The 24,095-nt window shown below is 41.8% G+C and overlaps 1 protein-coding gene across 1 annotated transcript; it reads left to right on the forward strand.

The window, feature by feature from the left end:
* Positions 1–84: 84 nt before the first annotated feature.
* nup37 (nucleoporin 37) lies at positions 85–20,597 on the forward strand. Its single transcript, XM_050036847.1, has 10 exons — positions 85–245; positions 1,235–1,431; positions 1,515–1,636; positions 10,096–10,168; positions 10,400–10,494; positions 16,933–17,023; positions 18,937–19,118; positions 19,226–19,276; positions 20,207–20,300; positions 20,391–20,597. The coding sequence occupies exons 2-10, from the start codon at positions 1,276–1,278 to the stop codon at positions 20,502–20,504; spliced, it is 978 nt and encodes a 325-aa protein (XP_049892804.1). The 5' UTR covers positions 85–245; positions 1,235–1,275; the 3' UTR covers positions 20,505–20,597.
* Positions 20,598–24,095: the final 3,498 nt, after the last annotated feature.

Below are 24,095 nucleotides of genomic sequence, written 5' to 3' on the forward strand. Positions count from 1 at the left end.
TAAAACGTCACAATACAATAATATGCCGATATGTCGCGGAATAATATAGATATTTTTAGTAAGGATACGCTAACCCCCCTTGAGAAGTGCGCTCAATGGTACATTCCATGTCGTACCCGGAAGCAGCTTGAAAACATCTCAAACGCGCGCACCATTTGATTTAAAGAAATACTTAAAAATAAAGTGGTAAAGTTTATCAGCCTGTACCGTATCCTGAATCAGAAAAAAAGTCTCATAACCAAGAGGTATGTATTAAGTTCTCAATCGGGGCGTTAAATAGTAAAAACGGGCAGTAGAAACATTTGTTTGGCTAAATGCTAGCTAGCTGTGCACTTACAGGTACTGTAGCTGTCACGTTTTAGCTCTTTGCCCGGTGACACATTACCGTTATGTGAAACGTTAGTTATTTAAACACGGGGACTGTGAATGTAACGTTAGCTCATTTAAGCGAACATACACAATAGAGCTAGCTTGCATTGTCACTAAAATAACCCAGGAGCTGTACAACATATATGTGGGAATATCAGTCTAACCTCTCACTTGCCTCCAGCTAAACTAAGGGTAATACCAACATTTGAGTTAAGCATACGTCAGATATTGAACTGCTTCATGTGTTCAACATATGCCGAATTCAAGGGTTATGATATAGGTTTGCACAAACAGGCACATGCCCTACTAGCTATGCATGCATACTGGAATATATCAAACGTGGATTTATTTGAGTGACGTTTGGTCTGACGTTGACTTCAAGCCTCCTAAAGACAATCTAGTGCATAATCCATACCGTATGAGGGTGTCTGATTTAACTGTCTACAGTGCTCTTCAGAGGGTTGGGAACTATTTGATCTGTGACAGCTGATGTTATAGATTTAATATCGTAGTTTTTCTTTTTGTGCGTCATAGAACTAAACATAGGCAGTGAGCATTATGCACAGATTTTATTCCACTATAAATTATGTCCTCACAAAAAGCAATGCTTTATTGAGGTCCTGCTCAAGCTTGGAGTGGGGGGAAATAGATGCAATCCTCCATCATTCATATATGATTCTCTATTGCAATGCAGTCAGACCTGTATCATCTCAAAATATATATTTAGTCAATATCAGCCAACTGTAGCTCAAGTTAACACCCAATTTTGTTAGCAGGTGTTGTTCCTTTCACAGTGGCAAACATCTTTCTTTGCTGATCATTAGACTAACAGTTCAGTGTCTTCTTTTATTCTGATGTCTTACAGTTGAAACTCTGATCTGAAACCAGCTTTACCAGGACACCAGCATGCAGCAGGACTCCAGCCGCAGTCCCACTTACACTGTGAAGTGTGAGGACTACGTTCATGTGGTTGAATTCAGTCCTTTCAGCTCTGGTATCCCTGCCTCTCTCCTGGCCTACGGTGGAAACCAGTATGTGGTCGTCAGCACCTGCCTGTTTCAGGTTAGAGATGCAGCTTCATACAGTCTGGTTTACTTGTATTAATACCCAGTATGTTCCTTTATAATGCATACTTGTTCCCACAGGAGGAGGATATGGAGGTTGAGGGAGTTGAGTTCAATGTTCTTCGAGCTTTCCATCATGGATTGCGAGTCGATGCTCTCGCCTGGAGTCCTGAGTCCAGGCTGGACAGGATACCCACTATCAGGTACTGCTACTTTGTTCCCACCACCTTTTGATCTGGTGATATTATGTTCCCACAAAGCTGCATGGTGCAGGACAGTATGATGGCAGTATCTGTCTGCTTGTGTCTTGATTCAAGTAGATTTTTGATCATCTTTCTGCATAAACTGTTTCTGCATAATATCAAAATTTCTTATATTGTTATGGATGCAAATTAGTCCCAGTATGTTACACTATACAATACATCATACGTCACTGCTTGAAAGAAAATAAGTATTACCAGTCCTGATTTATCTTAAACACACTTAAGTCCATGGTGAAATACCAGCTACTACAGTCATACTCAGGCAACAGATTCATTTAGCATACGAAGCAAACAAATTAGGATATGTACTGTGTGGACTTGTGTATCTAACTTTAAAGTGAGTAAAGAGGATGAAACAACCCGGCAAAATGGTTGTTTGACAAACCTGAATGTTTTGGTTATGAAAAAGATGCGATACAGGAGATCTCTTTCTTCAAAAGAGTCAAAAGCTGTTTAATTTTAAGTCACTTTGTTATTCAAAATATTGTTTAGCCTTATCAACTGATTATCATGGAACTAATCATAAATTCTTAAGTATGATGCTGGTATTTTGGTATGTCTGGTAAACTGTGATTACTACAAATTACGTTAGCGCTGAATATATACAATGACATGTTCACTAAGAGTGGAGGAAAAAATCGATACAGCGCAGTATCGCAATATTTTTGTGTGGCAATATCGCATTGTCACATGGAAACTAGGGCTGTACCCAAATATTCGGATATTCGAATATTCGTTTCTATGGGTAGGTATTCGTTATGAAAATTTGGTATTTGATATATATTTTTTTTTTAATTTACTTTTTTTTTTTTTTTTTTTTTACATATTTTTTGGTGCTAAATGTAGTCTTTTTGTTGTTGGTAAATTTAGGTTATCAATAAAAATCAAAACTTTTAAATTGCATTGTTAAAAATGTGAAAATATAGTATCGCCTACCAACTGAGCTTGTGCGCACGGCACGCTTGAGCGCATCCGTCTGAGGCTGTGGATCAATGCCAAGTTTTACCACTTTATCACTATTCCCTCTAACTTGTAGCTGTTTTTTCGTTATCTTTTGAATTTAATATGAATTATGGAACCGTTTTTGTCAACGTTTGTTTCCCCCGTTTTGTACAATAAATTATTGTTTAAAGTTTCAACAAGTTTCTTTTGGAGTGCGTGACACAAGTGTGTTTTGAAAACGACCGCGGACTGTCACCTGCTCAACGCATCAGTACCTTCGGATGCCATGACAGTAATAGCCAATAATGTCAAAATATCATTTACAGACCGATTTAACAGACGATCACTGCTGCCCGACCCGCAGGTCCATTTGCGGGTCCCGCGGGTTACGGGTCGACCCGCGCATCACTACTCAGCTCAGTCTATAAGGCTGTACACAACAGTAAGGCTATAGACATTATATTCTATTCAGGCCGGCAGAACCAGCAGCGCATCGGCTCTACAGTGCACGGCACTGCTGATTAACCATTTTATTGCAGCACAGAGTGTCTGCCAGCAACCAATTACTTGCAGAGGCTTCCTACAACTTGTTTCAGCAGTTCCGATTTAATCAGAAGACAAATTAAACAGAATGACTAGCCAATGTGAAAATCAAAAGAAAGCATAGAATAATGTACTGAAGGAGACTGTTGTGCCATCACATTTTTTTGTGGTTTGAGAGCAAAGATCCGGTCGCCGCTGTGCAAAACTCCGCAATACAATTAGGTCCGAAAAACCCCCAGAGTCCGCCGCCACAACAATTTGCTGCATTAAAAATGGCTGAAGTGAGAGGAACAGACTGAAAACTTTATTTTATTAGATAAAACAGATGTTGACAAAGTTTTCCTTTGGGACATAATTTACAGTTGAAAAAGGTAATATATCGCAATATAGTTTATCGCAGTATTCATCATATCGCAGCATATTTAAAATTGTGATCGTATCGTGGATCCTCTGATGATTCCCACCTCTTACACTCACTAAGGGATCAATTGTGCCCTCAGGTCACAACAAAGTGCCTCTTCAGCAGCCTGAGTGCCCCTCTTGTTAGTTCAGGAGCTGCTCTGTAGTGCCGTTAGTGCAAACTGCTGCTTGGAAGTGTCTGATTGGTTAAAAAAAGGCTATAAATAAAAGGACACTTGGGCTTTGACTTCTGAACAGCAACCTTTTTAATGCAGGAGGCTGCCAAATTAACATTCATTTCACTGGAGTAATGTCTGTTTAATGTCTGCCTTCCAGATTTGACTATTTAGCAATATGGTCCATGCATGTTTTTTAGCTGATAACTCCTAAATCTCAGTTCCCTCCAACACTGAACACATTTGCATCACCATACAACACCTATTGATCCTCGTTTAATTACAGGTAAATTACATTTACTTAATTTGGCAGATGCTTTTATCCAGTGCAGAGCATTGATTCTTTTTTTTAAATTTAGTCCTTCATTTTATCGATTAATATGCCCATTATTTTCTTGAAATTAGTGTTTTGTAAAGAAAATGTAAGAAAAATATGCCCTCATCTGATGCATGGTACAGGCCTGTGGTCCAGGGGTTGGGAACCTCTTCTCTAACCTAAAAAAAAAAGTAAAAAAGTAGAGTGCATTGTTTGTCAATTTCACATCCAAATCTTTAAGAGGTGGTCCATATTTTCAAGGCAGGTTTTTTTGTCGCTGTGCTTCCTTCATGTAGCTGCAAGGTAGATTTTAACCAATAAATCAATTTCTTTGAATAGCATGTTAATCAAAGCAGACTTGGGCTGCAAATAATGATTTTCATTATTGATTAACCTGCCCATCATTTTCTTGAGTAATCGTTTTGTCAATAAAATGTTCGAAAATAATGAAACATGCCCTGTGTAATTTCCTGGAGCCCAAGGTGACGTCTCAAATGGTATGTTTTATCCAACCAAAACTTCAAAGCTATTCAGTTTTTATCATGTATGACAAGGAAAAGCATCAAATTCTCACATTTACAAAGCATGAAAGCTGCAAATGTTTGGCTTTTTAGCTTAAATTTAAAATTACACAAACAATCATTTGATTGAAATAGTTGCCAATTAATTTTATGTCGATCAAGATAAACCGACTAATTTTTGGGAGAGAGTTACTGCCTCAAGCGAAGAAGGTCAAGCATCTTGGGGTCTTCTTCACAAGTGGAGCATGAGATGGATCAAGAGTTTGGTGCAGCGTCTGCAGTGATGCAGGTGCAGCGTCTGCAGTGATGCAGGTGCTGCGCCGTCGTGGTTAAGAGGGAGCTGAGCCAGAAGGCAGAGCTTTTGATTTACTGGTCCATCTATATCCCAACCCTCACCTATGGTCATGAGCTCTGGGTAGTGACTGAAAGAATTATGTCACGGATACAAGCAGCCGAAATATGTTTCCTCCGTGGGTGACTCAGCCTTAGAGATAGGGTAAGGAGCTTGGACATCCGGAGGAAGCTTGGAGTAGAGCCACTGCTTCTTTACTTCGAAAGGAGTCAGTTGAGGTGGTTCGGGCATCTGATAAAGATGCCTCCTGGGTCCCTCCCGTTAGAGGTTTTCTGGTAGGAGGGAGGAGTGGTAGGAGGCCCCCGAGCAGACCCACAACAAACTGGAGGGAATACATATCTTATCTGGCCTGGGAGCGCCTCGGGGTCCCCCAGGAGGAGCTGGAGAGCGTTGCTGGAGGGAGGAACGTCTGGGGCGCTTTGCTTGGCCTGCTGCCTTTGCAGCCCTTGGCCCCAGATAAGCAGATGAAAATGGATGGATGGATGAATGGACTAATTGCTGCAGCTCTAATCTGATGTCGCTTCTAGTTTTACCCATACACACCTACATCAGGTGGGAATACAGCGTGTTCCTCAAGCACACTACCTACATTCAATGGGCATGCCCCTCCGCTGGCTAAGTCATCCATATATTATGTGAAATGGTGCTGACATATTTGCTGAGTCATAAATCAGTTTAAGTGCTGACCTTATTAGCACCATTGGCTATTTTTAATAAAAGACGGTGTTCATGCTGTGACATCTGCAGCTCTGTTGTTATGTAAGAGGTCATCAGACCATTGTAATAGGATTAGGAGGTGTCAAGGTGTCATACTTCAGTCCCACATCAGGAACCTGACATCTATGTCTTTAAAAACAACTGTATAATTATTCACCAACACTATTCTTGTGACCAGAACAAGAGGCAGTTGTGGAGAAAGCACAGCAACCACGCTGTGTGAAAGTCATCACCACCTCTCGTTGTCACACTGCAGCTGCCAGGATGTGAGCCAAGTTATTTCAGGTGGCCTTGGACAGGAGGGAAGTAGCCCTAACTGTAGATTGTTAGAAAGCAAGAGTTTCCTCCTAATTGGAGTGGTGGATGGGAAGGTTCCACGATCCCCCCGGAGGTGTTTAGGCTTTCTGTAATTGAAAAGGAAAGGCTGCGATAATTCCTGGCCTTCTGTGGTTTACTCCACAGGGCCCTCGAGCCAGCGCTGTGACGTGCGCACATGTTATTGCGCTGATGACTACCCACTCGGGTTCCATCCCTCCCTTCGATCTGCACGTAGCCGTGCCTTCCAGGAAAAGTACAACGTTCTCACGGGCTTGCCTCAAGCAGGGGCCCCAGAGAGTGAGAGGAAGATGAGGGGAGGAGAGGGGGCTTGGGCTGCAGCGCTGCCACCGTCCACCACAGCAGTTTGTAATTGAAGACTACTGAATCCTACAAAGACCAGACACTCCACAGACAACTGCTGCCTTCCACCAAATACGCAGAGTTTTCAGTCTTTATAGAAAGCAGCACATGACAAAAAAAACCAATTCCAATCTACAGGTGTGCCCGGCCATATGCAATCTAATAAGACAAATTAAGCCAACCACTGTGCACTAAATAAACCGATTTACTGCTTGTTAGAGAATTGAAAAACTTGCTGTGGCATGGCCGATTGCAAAGACAAGTAACAGCCTTATTTAATTACATTTTTGGTCCCTGCTATTGCACACATGTTGTGCCTGCACAGCGACCAACCAATCACAGTCCTCCTCAGAGCAGATTTGTTGAGCATACAATGGAAAACTTAAGCCTACAAGGAGTGAAGAAGAGCTGTTGTGGAAAGAAAATGTTACATCTGCTATTTGGAAATATTTTGGTTTTAAAAAAAGATGATGTGGAACAACAGCAGGGACTTTTTCTCTCTGTCCAAATGGAGGTCAAGAAAAAAAGCTACACAGTATTTTCTGAACTCGTGTAGTTACATTTATTTTTGCCAACATTTTAGAACACAGGGGTTCAACCTCTACTGGCGTCATGACTAACCAGTAGGGGTCACTAATGACAAGGATAAGAACCCTCACCGGCTTCCCACCTATTCACAGCCAAGCTGAATATGCAGCTACTGGGAATCACACTACTCTTAGCTGGTGGGCGAGAACTTTGCCTCCATTTTTTTCAAAGATGGGTTTTTGACATGTTGGGAAATATGCTCATTCACTTTAAGTCTTGTCATCACTGTGATGTTGCCAAGCAAACAAAGGAGGAAGTCACAGGGACTGAGACATATTTCACAAACAAGATATAACATGAGAAAGTTTATGACATGCTTGTAGGCCAATTTTTTAACTTTGGACAGAGCCAGGCGAGCTGTTTCCCCTGTTTCCAGTCTTGTGCTAAGCTATGCTAACTGGTGGCTAGCTGTAGCTCTTGACATGAGAGCGGCAGCAATTTTCTCATCAACTCTGAGCAAGAAAGCAAATAAGGTTGCTTTTGGTGGAAAACATTTGTGCTGGCCTTCAGATGTCAAATGTTGATGCGACTAAAGAAGTTCCATACTTAAAGATGCAATATATGACATCACTGGCTAGTTAATTGCTTTACCACTGATAATGTTGTCGTCGCAGTAGGGATGTGTGTCAGTCCTCGATACCTCTGAGGTATTGACTGAAATAACCCAGTACAAAGAAGTCTAAGCGTCTGCAGTCAAACAACCTGCATTCAGTTCCTTTTGCCAGGTGGTCTTATCTTGGACTGTCCCAACTCCCTGCAAACTTTCTGTTGCTGCCGTCTCTAGAGCCGCTTTCCTTTAGTTGAACGTCTGCCCAGTTAGCGCGAGCTAACGGAGCAGCAGAGACTAACGTGTGACAACAAGCTGTTTAAGGGTCCTAACAAACTCACACTGACAGCAAAACGGGTCGACTCTGTTATCGATTACTGTAACCTGTTAATAAACGTCAGGCAACGTTAGCCATGTGATGCTAATAGTAAGCCTATCAGTAGGGATGCTGCGATCCAACTTTTTCACTTTCGATCCGATACCGATACCACAGCCCTAGTACCGATCCGATACCAGCGCATATTTCTATCTCTCTGTTCTGACCAATAGGTTCACTTTTTTTAGTACTTTTTTTGTAATGTGGAATAATAGAAAAGGCTTGATCAAATGCTATTACTCAAAATGAGAATAACATACTCCCCGAGATGAAAAGTGCAGTCTTTTTCGCTTTTCTGAAGGAAGTACTGCCACACCGCTGACATTTTTTTCAACTACGCTGTTTTTCACCCTGTTGTTGTTATCATGTGACCTCCCACTCCGGCTCTCCTCTCTTCTTCATGTGTTACAATGAAGTGCTAGATGGAAAAGCTGGAGCGGATTTGTGGAATGGAGTGCTAGTATCGCAGTGCTAGTATCGCACTTTTCCCCTGCAGTGCGATCCAATCCACGTTTTTTGGCTGGATCGCAGCATATTTTCGATCTGCGATCCGGATCGCAGCATCCCTACCTATCAGTGTGTGTACAGCCAGGCGGACTCTTGCAACTCCAGACACGGAGCTCGCACTCCCCCAGCAGTAGCTAAAACCCATACAGTTTGTGGCGTGGTGAGGTTAAGAGTGTTTGATACTTATTTTTGAGTTCAGCGTGTCACCAAAATGAGTATGGCTACCACATGCCACTGCATTTACATCATAGTAACCCCCAAGGTTAACCCTGTTAAGCCCAGTATACGCTGCGATTTTGAGCTGTCCCAGACGAGAGATGACTAACATGAAAGAAACATGCCGATATTCTTAGTTGTGGCTCTAAAACAGTGGACCTACGTTGCACAGTGAGAGAGGTTCAAGGATGGTTGCTGTCACGGCGTTGTGATCAAAGACAATGCTAAATGCTAATAGATGCTAATAAATACACTTTAAGCTCTTGTTGCAAAATTGGCACGGCAAGTTGGCCTCCACCTCCTCCTCTTCTTCAAACTTTTTTGACACATAAATGCCACTTTAGAAGGGCTTGATTCTTATTCTTAGTGGCGTAGAGGGATGACGCACGTCGATGACGCTTTGTCCTTGCGTATTGACATCGATGGACGTGCGTTGTAGCCTGCAATTCAGTAGGCGCTGTCTTTGACACAGTCTTTAGGGGGCTGTAGCTCTGTCAGCAAAGTTGCCATTGTTAGCACTGTTTGCATTGTTAAAACTGTTAGCTGCTAGCTGCCAGCTCAGCCACCTCCATATTGAGAACCTTGTGCAGACAATCCTGGCTCAGACTCTGAATCATGAATATGCTCTGAATGTCCTATACAGCAAGTTAGTTCCTCTACCCAGAGTTCTCCTGTTTCACACAGAATTTGTATCAATGTTGTGTTTTTGGGTTTCTGTTGACGTGTACTTTGTGGTGATATAACAGACAAAGGGATAAACTCCTGACTCTCTCTTGTGCTACAACAATAATCACAGTGCTCTGCAACAACACAGCTGACATTCACTGGTGTTTCCCTTTTAATAGTGACTTGTATTGTGTTACCCAAGATTGTTGGAGATCAATAAAGAAAATGGCTTTGACATTAAATTTAAAAAAGCAAAAAGAGCCAGAATGTTTTCCATGCTTTCCTCCAAAGTACAACACTAATTTGTAGGGTTAGAAGGCCTATCCTAATATAATCTAATCTACTGTAGCAGTAATACCCCGAAGCATGTTAAGGGTGTTTGTAGTGACATCATGCCAAATCCATCTGTGCCTGCGACTGAAAATGTGTGAACCGCTGTCTGTTTATTCTGGTGATATGTGTGTGTTTTTCTTGTCATAAGTGAGTTAGTGTAATTGTGTGAATAATTGCAGCCGCTGGTGTATACTACGACTGATTAGAGGGAAAGTCCTCTGCCTGGCTCTGCACAGGTTTTTGCACAGAGACATGCGTAAATGGCGTGAGGAATCTTGTTTTTCTCCGTGTTTATCTTAGCTTGCAATTAGAATCTCCCTGGCAGCGTTTCTACTGATCGCTGTCCAAGTTTCTACCACACACACTGACACTCTCATCCAGAGGTGTCAGTCTAGGGCGGCTGCAGGCATGCATGTAGGAAGAGATGTCATTGGGTCTATACAGTCTGACTCTTTTTTGATGTCTCTCTCTTTGTTTTTATATCCTCCCTTTCTTTTCCTCTTCCTCTCTCTCTCTCTGCAGATTTTGCACCGCTGCAGCTGACAGAAAGCTACGCCTGCTGACTTCTGATCTTCAGGATAGGCATGAAGTCAAGGTAGTGCAACATCTGGAGTGCATTGGCCAGAACTGCGCTTGTCGGTTGGCATCAAACTTTCTCTACTTAGCACTGACATTTGGTACTTAGTGATACAGGAAATGTAGCCGTACACACAGAGAGCAGAGCTGCAGCCAGCGTAGTGAGCCCAAGTTTGCTGGAAAGGCCAATTTAACAGTTTATTGATCAACTGTTTTTGTTTACATGTTGTTTTTCTGTACTGTTGCCTAGGTGATGGAGGGCCACACTAGCTTCATTAACCATTTGGTGTTCGAGCCCACAGAAGGGAAACAAATTGCTTCCGTCAGTGATGACCACACTTGCAGGTCCAAACCTTTTTATTTCCATTTGTGTGTGTGTGTGTGTGTGTGTGTGTGCGTGTGCGTGTGTGCGTGTGTGCGTGTGTGTTCCCAGCTTCTGATTTTCAGTTCTGTTCTCTGTTAATGGTGCAGAAAGTCCTGACTGTGTTTCCACAGTGAAACATGATGCTAAGCACAACATGCGCCGGTGTGGCTGTGCGTAAGCACAGAGCTGCTTTGTAGCTTTTCTAGCTAATTGGTTAAATATGGAAATCCAATTAGCTGCAGAAAGATTTTCCTCTCTAAGGGGGACCTATAACAAGGTCCCCAAATTTTCCTTTTCAATTAACGCTAGAGGAGGGAAAAAGTGTGTCAGTAGCCAGGGTCATGTCAGGGACAACCTCTCTCTACATCAGCAGGCTGGTTCTCCTGCAGCTGTGTTACAGCACTGGGCCCCTGCTCTTTTATTGTTAATGCACAGAAAGTGTATGAATTACTTTAAGTAGTTTTGATACTTTTAGATTTGAAGCAAAAGTTGCAAGCAGGTGAAGACGAGGGCTGTAGCTAACAGGTATTTTCCTTACGGTTAATCTGCTGATTTGTTTTGTCAATTAATCGTTTTTAAAGAACAGTGTTAGAAAATAGTGGAAAATGTGAATCACAGTTTCCCATAGTCAAAAGAGATGTCTTCTTGTGGCTTCTTCTGTCTGAGCAACAGTGCAAAACCAAAATATTCAGTTTAGGATGATGCAAAACAGAGAAAGGGAGCCAATCATAACAGTCAAAACAAACCTAAAACATTAATCGGATAGGGCTGCCCCTTAAAAAAGGAAAACCCAATAAATAAACAAAAGAAAACACACAGTCTTTAATTTAAAATCATTCAAAATTAGCCTGTGTCGCCTAATCATAAATGACGGTAGCATCCATAGCCAGGTAGTCACATCAAGCGGTGACATTAACAGTCACCAGCTTGATGATCGTCCTGTCCTTCTCAGTGCCTCGTCCTGCCACATCAGGCCATCTGAGTCTCCTCCACTCCCGTCCACTCTCCTCTTCCCCAGCCTCCACTGACCGGCCAGAGAAAACAGCAGTGCGCTCCATCTGCTGAAAGATTTAAATTCTGTCATGTTGAGAAAATATGGGACGCGGGAGGAAGACTGAGGCGGAACAAGGGATAGATCAAGTTAACAGGAGAGGACCTTCCAGTCAGCCCACACAAACTGAGCCTCGATATGAGAGGAGGAAACTAGTCCTGCAGAAAGGGAGGGAGGGGAGTGTTTGCCTGCATGTATAGGCTCATGACCTCTCCATCACTCTGTTAGGTTTGGCAGCGGTGCCTCTACTATAAGTTTGCTTAGCTTTGTCATCGCTGTCCCCTGCAGTTGTGGGAACTCGGCCGTTGCCAACATGCAACCTGATGCTGCAGCATCTAGGTGGGGAACCAGACTCCACTCCCTCTGGGGAGTTTACATTTGGTTCATGTAGTCTAAACAGCTCATGGTATCAGTATAGATGGAGCTGGGCAAGTGTGGGGAAATGTGCCACCTAGAGATGTGAAGGGCACACTGCAGGATCCTAAGGGGATTTGGGGTCGACTGAGTTTGCAGATGAACTCAGAAAAACGCACACCTGCTGCTGCTGCTGCTGCTGCAGCTGCATTATGTATATGGTTCAAAGCATTTTGTTCTGTTCCCAGTGATAATCCGTTTGTTTTTTTCTCAAGCCCTTATGTTGTGTAAGGGAAACAAATTACAGCGTGACATGCTTTCAAGCTATCTCCTATCCCAAGTGTTCTTGGACTGACATGCCCTCACAGCTCTAGTCCCCAGTCATCAACCCACCTGTCATGTTCTAAATATGCTCTTATGAATAGATTTTAACCTTTTTATTTCATTCATGTTGAATATTTTTACAGAACTTTTAATGAAATTAAACATTCAGTGTTTAGGTAAATTGATAGTTGTCCATTAGGCCACTTTGAGGTAACTTTGTCAAGCATTTTCCATAACTTTTAGCTATGTTTCAACTGTTAAGCTATTACTTTTAGCTAACATCATCTATTTCAGCCATTAGCCATTACTTTTAGCCATCTGTTTAAATTATTTTGCTGTTATTTTCTCAGAATTTTAAGTGTTTATCAGTTACTTCAAGTTATCTGTTTCAATTGTCCATTACTTCTAGCTGTCAATTTCAGCCATACACCATTACTTTTTTTGTTTAAAATGCTTTGCTGTTATTTTCTCTGTATTTTAAGCATTTATCAATTACTTTTAGCTATTTCAAGTATTTACCCATTACTTTTAACCAACGTCATCTTTTTCAGCTGTTTAGCCATTACTTTTAGCTAGCATTATCTTTAGCCATTTTAGCTATCTTTTAATCTGTTTTACTATTATTTATTATGCATTTCAAGCATTTATAAATTACTTTTAGCCATCTGTGTCAGCTATATATCCATTAATTATAGCTAACGTTGTCTGTTTCAACTGTTGAGCCATATACTTTTAGCAGTCTGTTTGAGCCTTTAAAGTATTGCTTTAAGCTAGCATGATCTATTTCAGCCATTAGCCATTACTTTAGCTATCTGTTTTCAGCTACTGAACTATTAGTTTTAGCTTGCATTTAGCTATGAACCATTACTTTTAGCTATCTGTTTAAACTGTTTTGCTAGTATTTTCTATGTATTTCAAGCATTTATCAGTTACTTTTAGCTATATCAAATATTTACCCATTACTTTGAGCTAACATTATCTGTTTCACTTGTTTAGTAATTACTTTGAGCTTTCTATTACAGCCTTTAAGCTATTACTCTTTGCTATCATTATATGTTTTAGCCATTAGCATTTAGCTATCTGTTTAAAGTTGTTTGCCATTATTTTTATGTATTTCAAGCATGTATGAACTACTTTTAGCTGTCTTTGTCAATTATTTATCCATTACTTTTAGGTTTATCCTTTTCAGCTGTTTAGCCATTTATTTCAAGCATTAATTAGTCACTTTTAGCTATTTCAACTGTTTATCCATTACTTTAAGCTACCGTTATCTTTAGCTATTACGGTTAGCTATCATTTCAGCCGTTAAGCTATTACTTTTAGCTAGCATTGTGTATTTCAGCCATTACTTTTAGCTTTAAGTTCAAACTGTTTTGCTTTTATTTTCTGCATTTCTTAGTTAAATTTAGCCATTCCACTATTCATGTCACTTTTAGCTACTTCAACTATTTAGCCATTACTGTTAGCTAACGTTATCTGTTTAAACTGTCTAGCCATAACTTTTAACTCTCTGTTTCAGCCATTAAATTACTATTTTTAGTTAGCATTATGTTATCAGCCATTGCTTTAGCTATCTGTTTAGGTTGTTTTCACTATTTTCCACGTAATTCAAGCATTCATCAATTGATTTTAACTGTCAACTATTTATGCATTACTTTAAGCTAGACTATTATTTTACTTTAGACTATTATTTTCTATGTTTTTCAAGCATTTTTTAGCTATTTAAACCATTAATGCATTCAGCTACTTTTAGCTATCTATTTCAACCATTAAGCTGAAGCTTACTTCATCTATCTTACTTAACTGCTTATTATTAACCACTGTATTACTTTTAGCTTTATGTTGTAACTATTTTGCTGCTATTTTCTATGTATTTCAAGCATTTATCCATCACTTTGAGCTAACGTTATCTATTTCAACCTTTAAGCCAACTTTTGGTCGTCTGTTTCAGCCGTTAACATTTACTTTTAGCTAACTGTTTCAATTGTTTAGCTTTATACATTTGGTTATCTATATTAATCACTTACCCATTTCTTTTAGCTTACTATTTCACGTTCTCTGCTTGCTTGCTAACTGTTTTCTGCACACTCTCAATCACAACACTTGGTCTTTGCATTGCAAATATTATTAACGTTAGCATCATACCAATTTGTAATCCTGTATTATGTGTTCATTTTCCTTCTTCAGACATATAAGGTGGATATAGTTATTTAGTTGAGCTACTCTACAGTCTTTCCACGTGCTGTATACTCTGGCAACCATACAAGTAACACCTGGGGTACAAGTTTTCTTGGTTGGGACTCACTGTTCTATCCCATAAGCCAAACTTGTACATTTGTATATATTTATCTTTACTAGGCTTTATAAAGGGGTCCCTGAACTCGCCAGGTGTATGGGAAAAACATGCCAACCCAATAAACATGTCAAATGGTTTCATGTTGGGCCGTCTAAATCAAATGTTGAACAGGTCCTGTTAAAGTAGATGCTGATGCAAACATTGTGCACCTGAAAGAGCGACCCAGCAACGCACTGTGATGGGATTATATTGTTTGACTCTTCCAGTTCTCTCCCTCCAGAGAATCACCTCCAATTATTTACTCTGCTCTCTACAATAAATCAGATCACACAGCGCTAACGGCATTTCCCGTTTCCTCCACTTATGGGAAACATTGACAAACCGTAACGCTCCGGCCACGCTGTTTTCTCACTTAGATAACACAATACAGGACTTCAGGTGTCCTTTTCAACTCTGTTGTACATGGAAGCGGAGTGTTATTGCTTGATGTAGTGTTATGCAATTACACAGTGTTTTATCAGAGGCGGTCACGCATGTTTTCGTGTCTCATGTCTTTCACCTCATTTGGCGAAGGTTATGTTTTTTTGGGGAGCCGGTGCTCTCTGTTTGAAGGGCAGAGTGGTTGACCACAGTTTGGCCGTTGGTGGTGTAGCGTGCAATTGAGCTCTGCTTGGCTAGTGGTCTGAAAGAATAGGGTTTAGTCGTTGTTTTCCTGGTGTGGTCTGGGGGGTTTTCTTTTTTTTCTGCTCAGCCTCACTCATGCTCCATGGTGGAGACTCTGGCTGAGTCTGCACATGGGCAAAGGAAAGAAGCCCAGAGTTTCGACAGGGCTCTATCCTGCTGCAGGGGAGATGAGGCAGGAAAAGTTGAGTGTTTACTGAGGTCTTCATCTGAGACGGGGCATATCCTCCCCTACACCGCACCACTGAGGACATCAATCTCTCCAACAACACACTTGACATTTAGATGGTCTTTGGAGGTACTTTTTGGGCTTTATTAGATGATGTCTTCTGCATGACCTCATCAGTCAGCGCCTTCCCATGCTTCACAAGCGTTTGTTTAATATTCCCAGAAACACTTGCAGCCCCCCACCCCTGTGCCCCCTTCCCCACCTTTTCTTCTCGTTCAGAGATCGTTTAGATGTGGTTAACCATAGATCCAGGTCTCAAGACCCGCAGTGCTCTCCGTCCAAGTGATTCATTACATCCGTGGTCTTTCTCAGCTGCTTTTTCTATCATAGATCTTATTAGCTTTAGAATCAACTATTATTTAAATGGAGATTGGTCATAATCCTCACACGAGCTTTGGTTCTTGGTTGGCGTTTGCTTGCTTGTTTCATTTGCACAAAGTCGGATGCTGTTCAACTTCTCTCCGCTGCTCTTTCTCAACTGACGTGCATCCTGCTGCCCTCTCTGCACTCCACAGAAAGTGAATGGCAGCGGGCCGCCCACAGCGAAACATTTGCTGTAATGTGAGTGGAGCGTAACGCCGACTCAGGCGAGGGTGATGCCCCCCTCCTTCCCATCCCCCTCCTGCCCCTGATATCATAGCTCAATGTAATGTGAGGCTGGCGTTTTCTGTGAAAGAGGAGTTCAGCATAAGTCTGTCCGTCTTCACAGCTCAGGGCCCAGATCTGAGAAGAGAGCCCTTTTCCCTGGAAAAGCATGAAGACCATGAACAACTCTTGTGCACAACAAGCAGAAGTTAGATCAATTAGGAGCAAACATGCACTTGGATGAAAACATGTCGTCTATCATTGCTCACGCTGTCTGCCATTAAAACCTCATAGTCGTGTCTTGTTTTGAAAACTTGGGCTTAAACTCTGTCAGGAAGCATCAGAAGAAACAGATAAATGCCTTTTTAAAGAATATTTTGGCATTATGTAATGAGGAAACTTGCGACCTTATACTGTTAGGATGGCGGCTGTATGTGTGTTACATTTAAACTACCTGGACAATGTCATTTTGTTTTGGCTCGAACGCCACAAAGGAACAAACTTTGGGAGGGTGAACTCTTCTCAGGTATTATGTAAGCGTCTCAGGGTGGCTCAAACGCCGATGCTATTTTTGGAACTGCTCTAAAACCCCATCTTTGTTGTTAATTAAGTGGATTTTGTTTTGGATTTTAGGCCAAGAGCAGTTCACACATCAAGTCGAATCAATCCGTAACATTACTAATGAGAACTGATTAAAAGTCCGGTGTTTGTTCACAATAATCCAGGAACTGTTTCTTGGGTTGCTTCTCACACTTTCAGTTTAAAATAAAACAGTTATACCTATAAAACTTAAGTTGTGCAAATGTAACGCTGGTACCAATGTACTAAAAGCATACTGGGTCATATAATCGCTCTTTTTCATCAACTTTATTTTCATTCATCTTGATTTATCTCCACAGGGTGTGGGACCTGGATGGAAATGAAAGCACTACTCTCAGACTCCGCTCTCCTGGGATGAGTGTGTGCTGGCACCCAGAGGAGGCCTTTAAGGTGAGGGGGGCTTTGTTTCAGATACAGGCTCGTATTCTGAGGTCAACCTCTTGAGATGTCTGTATGGAACTGCACATTGTGTGCCAATCACAGTCAGGTGTGAGGTGAAACCAGGGTTCCTGTGGATTCTTAAAGTCTTTAAAGGCAGTGAATTCGTAAATATAAAAATACAGTTTTCATTGGTATTAAATTGTCTTAAATCAGTCTTTTAGAAGTCTTAAAAATGCTAAGACATTGGAAGAGGATTTTATGAATCCTTTTTACGAGTCCTTTTTAAATCTTATTTTGTTTAATAATTTACGGAATGCCTCTCGCATTAACGTCTTGCAGATCAAGATAGTGGATCCAACAATCCTCAGATTTTGTCTGTGGTTGAGATGCTCAGAGCAGAGGATCCACTCTCCGCTAGCTAGTCATCACTGTACCCTGGACGACATGGGGAAGAGCAAATTTGACAAAAAGTTGGCTGTTTAACCAAGATTATGCTGCATGGCTGAAACCGTTACAAGGCCATTGCCTGCATACAAGACTATTGTGTATTTTATGCAAAAAGTTTTTCATGCAAGGCACAATGGCCAAGGCAGTGGGAATCAAGGCAATGAAATGCCACATGCAGAGTGAGAAACACAAAATTGCCAAGTCGTGTTTTAGGTTACAACAAACATTTGGGCAAAATTGTCCCCAATCTAACCTAATTGAGGTAGGTTTGGGTTTTTTTGTGTGTGTTTTGTTTTTTCAGTTGTTGAAAAATTGGTCTTAAATTTCATTACATGCGGCATTAAAATATTCTAAATCTAACTTGCCTTAAGGTGTAGGAATCCAAAGTCAAGACTACATTTTCCTCTTACCTGTAGCGCTGTTTATCAGTCTAGATTGTTTTGGTGCGAGTTCCCGAGTGTTGGAGCACCCTCTCTTCCAGAAATCATGACCTAGAAGGAAGTGTGCATCTGCTCATGGACGAGAGGCTTGTGCTAGTGACAGCATAGGATATAGACATTAAAGGAGAACTCCAGTATCCTTCACACTGGACCCTTTTTTCCCCATGTTTTTATGCCTCCGCGCTTGCGATAGCTTTGGCCAGAGGCATTATGTTTTCGGGTTGTCCATCCACCCATCTTATTCTGGTGAATGCGATATCTCAAGAACACCTCAAAGGAATTTTTTCAAATTTGACACAAACATCCACTTGAACTCAAGAATGAACTGATTAGAATTTGGCAGTTTCACACAAATGTCATATAGGATAAAATGAAGTGATGACATTTTATACCCAAAAGGTTAAAGGTCAGCTTCACCCTGACATAATGTTATATAAAAACACTTTTCTGGCCATTACTCAACGTCATATCTCAGGAACAGAAGGGGAGACATTTGGTCAGATACTGAATTGGTGACTCTCATCTTTGGTGTCCACCTTGAAACTGTTCCGATTGTATAGATCTTCTGAGTTGCTGGGGGGAAGATGTGTGAAGTATCCATGTTTTCACAGACATGGATGTAAACTGTGACTGCAACTTGACTGGTCTGCGGAGGCATGCAACCATAAGGCAGTACTCTCAGGAGAGACTCTTTGGGTCGAACCCTGCATGTAAATAAGCTGAAATAAGACAGAACTTTATTTACTTAGAAGAAATTGTTATGCAGCTGTTGCATTAAAAAGTAGGAAAGAGTGCGGATATATATATACACAATGCCATAATAAGCAAGGTTGCTTCCTGGTGAGTTGTATATAGATATATGTGAGAAGTACAAATCTCAGGTACAGATAAGTGTCACATGACATCATTTCCCATCATGTCCTGGAAATCAGGATGTTGTAATTGTAATCCAGAAGAGATCTGAAATGGATGCTGGAGATGCACCCATAGAAGAACCATAAATACTGGTTTAAATGACCCGTCTGTCCTCTCTAGTTAATGGTGGCAGAGAAGAAGGGAACTATTCGTTTCTATGACCTGGTGGCCAAGCAGGCCATCCTGTCACTGGACTGTGGTCAGTCACCACTCATGTCAGCTGACTGGTGCCTCACGAACACAATCAAAGTTGGGGCCGTGGCGGGCAACGACTGGCTCATCTGGGACATAACTCGCTCCAGGTAACCAGGGAAGTGTGGGTAATATACAGTTGATGCTGCACAATGTATTGATTTGGGACGATGGCACGTGTGGGATGTGCTTTGAACTTTGTTTGTATTGTTTGCAGTTACCCACAGGAAAAAAGACCAGCCCACATAGATAAAGCACGGTTATTCAGGTAAGAGAAATGTTACAAGGAAGCAGTTGCAAAACTTAGTGTGTTCTGTTTTCACCAATTTTCACCAAGATTGTGTAACTGATTTTCACCTGGATATTATGTCCACCTTCATCCCAAACTTGCCAAATCAGGGGCATGAAGGGACAGTTCAGACTTTATGAAGTTGGGTTATATGAGGTACTTATCCATAGTCAGTGTATTACCAACAGTAGATAATGGTCAGTATGTCTCCAGGTTAGACAGGAAGGCTGGGGTACCACCATAGAAGCTAGGCAATGTACTGCTGTGGACAGGGGCGGCAACAAAACATATTTTAGCCACCTAAAAGAATTGGTATCAATTTAAGTGTATGCTATAGTGAGAATATTTTTGCTGTGAGAGCAGCCCATTGCAACGGTGAACTGAAGCTGTTGCATTGCTCTCTTCTAAGCCAGACTCCATTGACAAAAACAGTAATTTTACCTCGCTGAACACCAGAGCTGCTGGTCTGCCTCTGCCTGGATTGGTTAGTTTGAGTCTGGTGGCTTTGAAGACAGCATAGATAAGTTTTTCTTTCAGTTGCCCGTCGAAAAGGGCTGTCTGAGGCCAAGGTAAAGCTATGACAATATTCTACATTTAGCGTACTGATATTGATTTTTTAGGTGGCTAAAATGTGTTTACTGTTGCCCCCGTCCACAGCAGTACATCGCTTAGCTGTCGTTGAGGCGCTCCTGTCACTTCTCCAAAGTTGGGGCATGGTGACCGCCATCTACTGTAGGTTAATACACTGACTATGGATAAGTATTTTATACAACCCCACTTCAAAAAATCCAAACTATTCCTTAAGCCAGCAAGTTTTGGGTGGGTGTTGATGAAACATCTTCATATGGCTTTGTATTGATTTCCAGCTGTTTTTAATGATGACATATAAAGAGATGCTCTTCTCCTCAGGTGGTCTCGAGCCAATGAAAACCTCTTTGCCACCACTGGATGTCCAGGAAAGATATGCAGTCAGTTACTCATCCACCATCTTGGCCACCCACAGGTAAGTGAGATGTTTTTAACAGTCCGGATCTTTCTGTTGTTAATGTTCTCTACAGCTCCAGTCTCATATTACATACTGATGTCGTTACAGCCGGTGACGATCGGGTCGGCAACAGTAGGATCGGGCCTGAGCTGGCACCGGACGCTCCCACTCTGTGTGATCGGCGCTGACAGGAAACTTTGCTTTTGGATGACTGAAATGTAGACATCTGTACAGCACCTTTCATAGTGGACAACTTAAGTCCAACTCAGTGTTTCTATTCTAGTAAATGTCAAATAAAATAAATATTTTTCTGAGTATCTGCTGAGTAGGTATGGAGTTTGATGGAAGTTGGCTTCATCTTCGAGCTTTGTTCTTTTTATTTCTGACAACCCCTTCATGTCAGCTACAGATAAACAGCGGGCTGGTCAGGTCTCTGCGAAGAGCTCGTTTTTCTTTTCTCTTAAAAGTTACATCAGCTGTCTGTTATGTCCTGCCAAGAAAGCTGTGCTTCAAAGGAATGCATCGACGCATCTGTGCCAACTCTCCACTTCACCAGTCAACACGAACATCGTACTACAGGTGTTCTCTCTCTGAATCATATCTGTAATATATCTTCATATGGGCAGTTCCACCTGCTGTGGAGTACAGAACATCCACAGGAAGGTTAGGCTGGAGGTCTGGCCGCACTCCCACTGTTGGACAAACCCTGCAGGGGAGGCAGGGGTTGTAAGTGCAATCATAGGAAGAGCTTTGGGAAGCATGAAAGCCATTTCAGGTCATCCCCAACTCTTTGGCATGCAAAGTGAGCGGTTCATGAGGATGCAGGGAGAGGAAGAGATGCGCATCATCTTACCTTGGCGTATAATTATCAATGCTCCACAGACCAAACATGGAAGACAAGGGATCATTTGGCAGGAACATGTAATTCCCCCCAGTGAAACAAGGACTCATTGTCCTGTCACAGGAATGCCATGTGTGAGAAACCACCATCTCCACTTTCAAGGCAGTCAAATGCCTGCTAAGCTGCAGAGGGCACTCATTTAATTAACTTGATCATGAATCATTCTAGATGACAGCTGATCACTTGTTTCCACAGATGTACTTAATCTTCAAGGGTGCAGTGTTGGAGAAATGTGCATTCATACTGGGATGTCCAACAGAGCAATTTATTGTACTTTATTAATGTATATGTCAGCTGGAACACTAGCGTGTATTGTACAGCAACGCCTCTGCACGACAAGCAGAGGCCTCGGAGACCTCCACTCTTTCAAACCAGTTCGTCAACCTCGTATATTTCTTGGACAGAACGCGTTAACCGCCATCCACAAAGCATAACATGCTACTGCTCTCCTGCGCCACGCTTTTGTTTGAACAAGTCCAATGTGGTCTCCGCTCTCTGCGTTTGCTGTGCGTTAGGTGCAAGTGGTGCCGGAGCAGCTGCGTATAACACGGGAGATGTCAACGTCAGATGCAAAGAAGCTGCCATTTTCATCTGTGGACACTCTGAACGGTTTCCAAAGAGTATAAAAGCTCCCTTAGAGGGCACTGGAATCGCTAACTGAGCCACTTTCCTCTGAAACATGAGTCATGAATCTCAGTGGTTTCACAAATCCCAGTGACTCAAGGACACCATCTGATGGCCGATGAGCAGAACAGCATCCAGATTGAACTGTTGTCTGTGAGCTGATTTCTGCAACATATGATCCATCTTGGAGATCTTACAAACTCACCTCTTTCCTGGAAGCACGTCTTCAGATGTCACTGCCCCGGGCCTCCATTTGATGTTACCTGAATGAAGCTATTGTGCCTCGCAAACAGTTTTGATCTCTTGTGGTGTGTGTGGACTAATAACAAACTGTGAAATGGATGAAAGAGAGATCAGACCGCCTTAAAATCCTCACCAACTTTCTCCTAATCTCCCCCCTCAGATAATTCTTCTGCGGCCGTGCCAACATTAAGCCTGGGCTCAACAAAGAAGAGAGCACATAAAAATAATGAGGAGCATGATATGAAGGGAAACAAAGAAAGAGATTAGAGCTCTTTGAGGCCGGTGTTTGATTTAATCTCACGGCTGGTTTGTTGTGCAATGCTTTTCCCAGAATGAAACGATTTTGTTGGTCTTGATGAGTAGAAGAGAGTCAGCCAAAAAGTGCTCCATCACTTCTTTTGAGTAGTTTGTTGATCATCTAAACTGTTGCTGCCACAAAGTGTGTGACAGCTGGGGGATGAGGATTCGTCAGTATCACTTTCTAATAAGGCAGAAGTTTAACCAGTGGCTTTGATAATAACTAATGAATCATTTTCTGAGGCTTTATAATCCAGACATAAGTCATTAAGAAAGAAAAATGGTTGCAAGTGTTCCCTCTCCTCCAACTTGACCTCCTTTGGGCCATTTTTGATCACTTACTTCCTGTTTAAAGTTCTCCAGAGCATCTCAACCAAACTTGATAAATTATTAGAGCTCTTTGTTTTTGTTTATTAACATTAACAGTGGTGCAGTGGTTAGCATTGTCGCCTCACAGCAAGAGGGTTCCTGGTTCCAGGGTGGGGGGTTTGAACCCTGGGCTGGGGGAGCTCATCTGTGTGGAGTTTGCATGTTTTTTTTCCGGGTACTCCAGCTTCCTCCCACAGTCCAAAGACATGCAGGTTAACTGGTCACTCTAAATTGGCCGTAGGTGTGAATGTGAGCGTGAATGGTTGTCTGTCTCTATGTGTCAGCCCTGTGATAGTCTGGTGACCTGTCCAGGGTGTACCCCACCTCTCTCCTAATGTCAGCTGGGATAGGCTCCAGTACCCCCGTGACCCATAACAGGATAAGCGGTTATGGAAATTGAATGAATGAACATTAAAAGTATAGATGACCTCTTGACTTTTGCTGGTGGTTTACTAGAAAGCAGTGTTGTAGTACTCGGGATTGGTCTTGGCTTTTGGGAGACCACTTTTTGAAGGGCTCAGTCTCATCTTGGACCCAACCACATTTTTGCCTGTTCTTGTCTCTGTCTCTTGTCTCAGACAAAAAGGACTCGGGATTTTATTTCATGATTGGTCAAAACCACAACTGCAGGGATTTCGCTAAATTGCCATGAAGGATTTTTTGGATAAAGATGGTTAAGTTGATTTCAGCTCCTTAGTGTTTGTATTTGCTCACTCACAGAAAACAAAGTAAAATTTCCAGAGATAAAATTCATCTCTGCCATGCTTCTTGATTATTTTATTGAGACATTTCTCATAATATACGTATATATACACACATATATACAGTAGAATATGGCAATAAAAGAGGTGAATGGTGAGAAATCTTCAGTTGTTTTCTGTTGGTCATTTTATGGGAATCTGGTTCTTTCAGATCAGTTTGAGTATTGCGTATGGTTTGCATGTTCCACAGTTTATCATAAGTGTGTCATGCCATATGGGACTCGCACTAGTCAAGTCTTGACTCTGTCTCGCCATGCCTTGGTCTTGGTCTTGACTTGGTCCCAACCCCTCAAAGTCTTGGTTTTGTCTCGATCTTGATGCATTCAGGTTTTGATCATAACTTGGTCTTAGTTTGGGTGATCTTGACTGCAACACTTTTTCCTAGATCTGGGTACAAAAATGATCGAATGCAGGTGTCATTTGAAGTTTTGTTACTACTTGGTCCCAGGTTATTTCGGTCAATACCTCAAAGGAATGGAGTGCTGATACCCAGTCCTCAAGAAAAGCGTTGCATCAAGCATCCTTTTCAAGGCGGTCTGACTTTTTGAGTGGCCGCTCCGGGTGCTTCCAGTTGAAAATCTCTTCAGAGGTCGCTGGTGTCCTCAGTGTTTTTCTTCC

The sequence above is a fragment of the Epinephelus moara genome, chromosome 23 (assembly GCF_006386435.1).
Source record: "Epinephelus moara isolate mb chromosome 23, YSFRI_EMoa_1.0, whole genome shotgun sequence".
NCBI lineage: Eukaryota > Metazoa > Chordata > Actinopteri > Perciformes > Serranidae > Epinephelus > Epinephelus moara.

Excerpts from the sequence above, each read along its gene's own strand:
- nup37 (XM_050036847.1), top strand. The coding sequence starts at position 1,276 with ATGCAGCAGGACTCCAGCCGCAGTCCCACTTACACTGTGAAGTGTGAG. Across the intron at positions 1,432-1,514 it reads TCAGCACCTGCCTGTTTCAG|GAGGAGGATATGGAGGTTGA; the intron begins GTTAGAGATGCA and ends TTGTTCCCACAG. Across the intron at positions 1,637-10,095 it reads GACAGGATACCCACTATCAG|ATTTTGCACCGCTGCAGCTG; the intron begins GTACTGCTACTT and ends CTCTCTCTGCAG.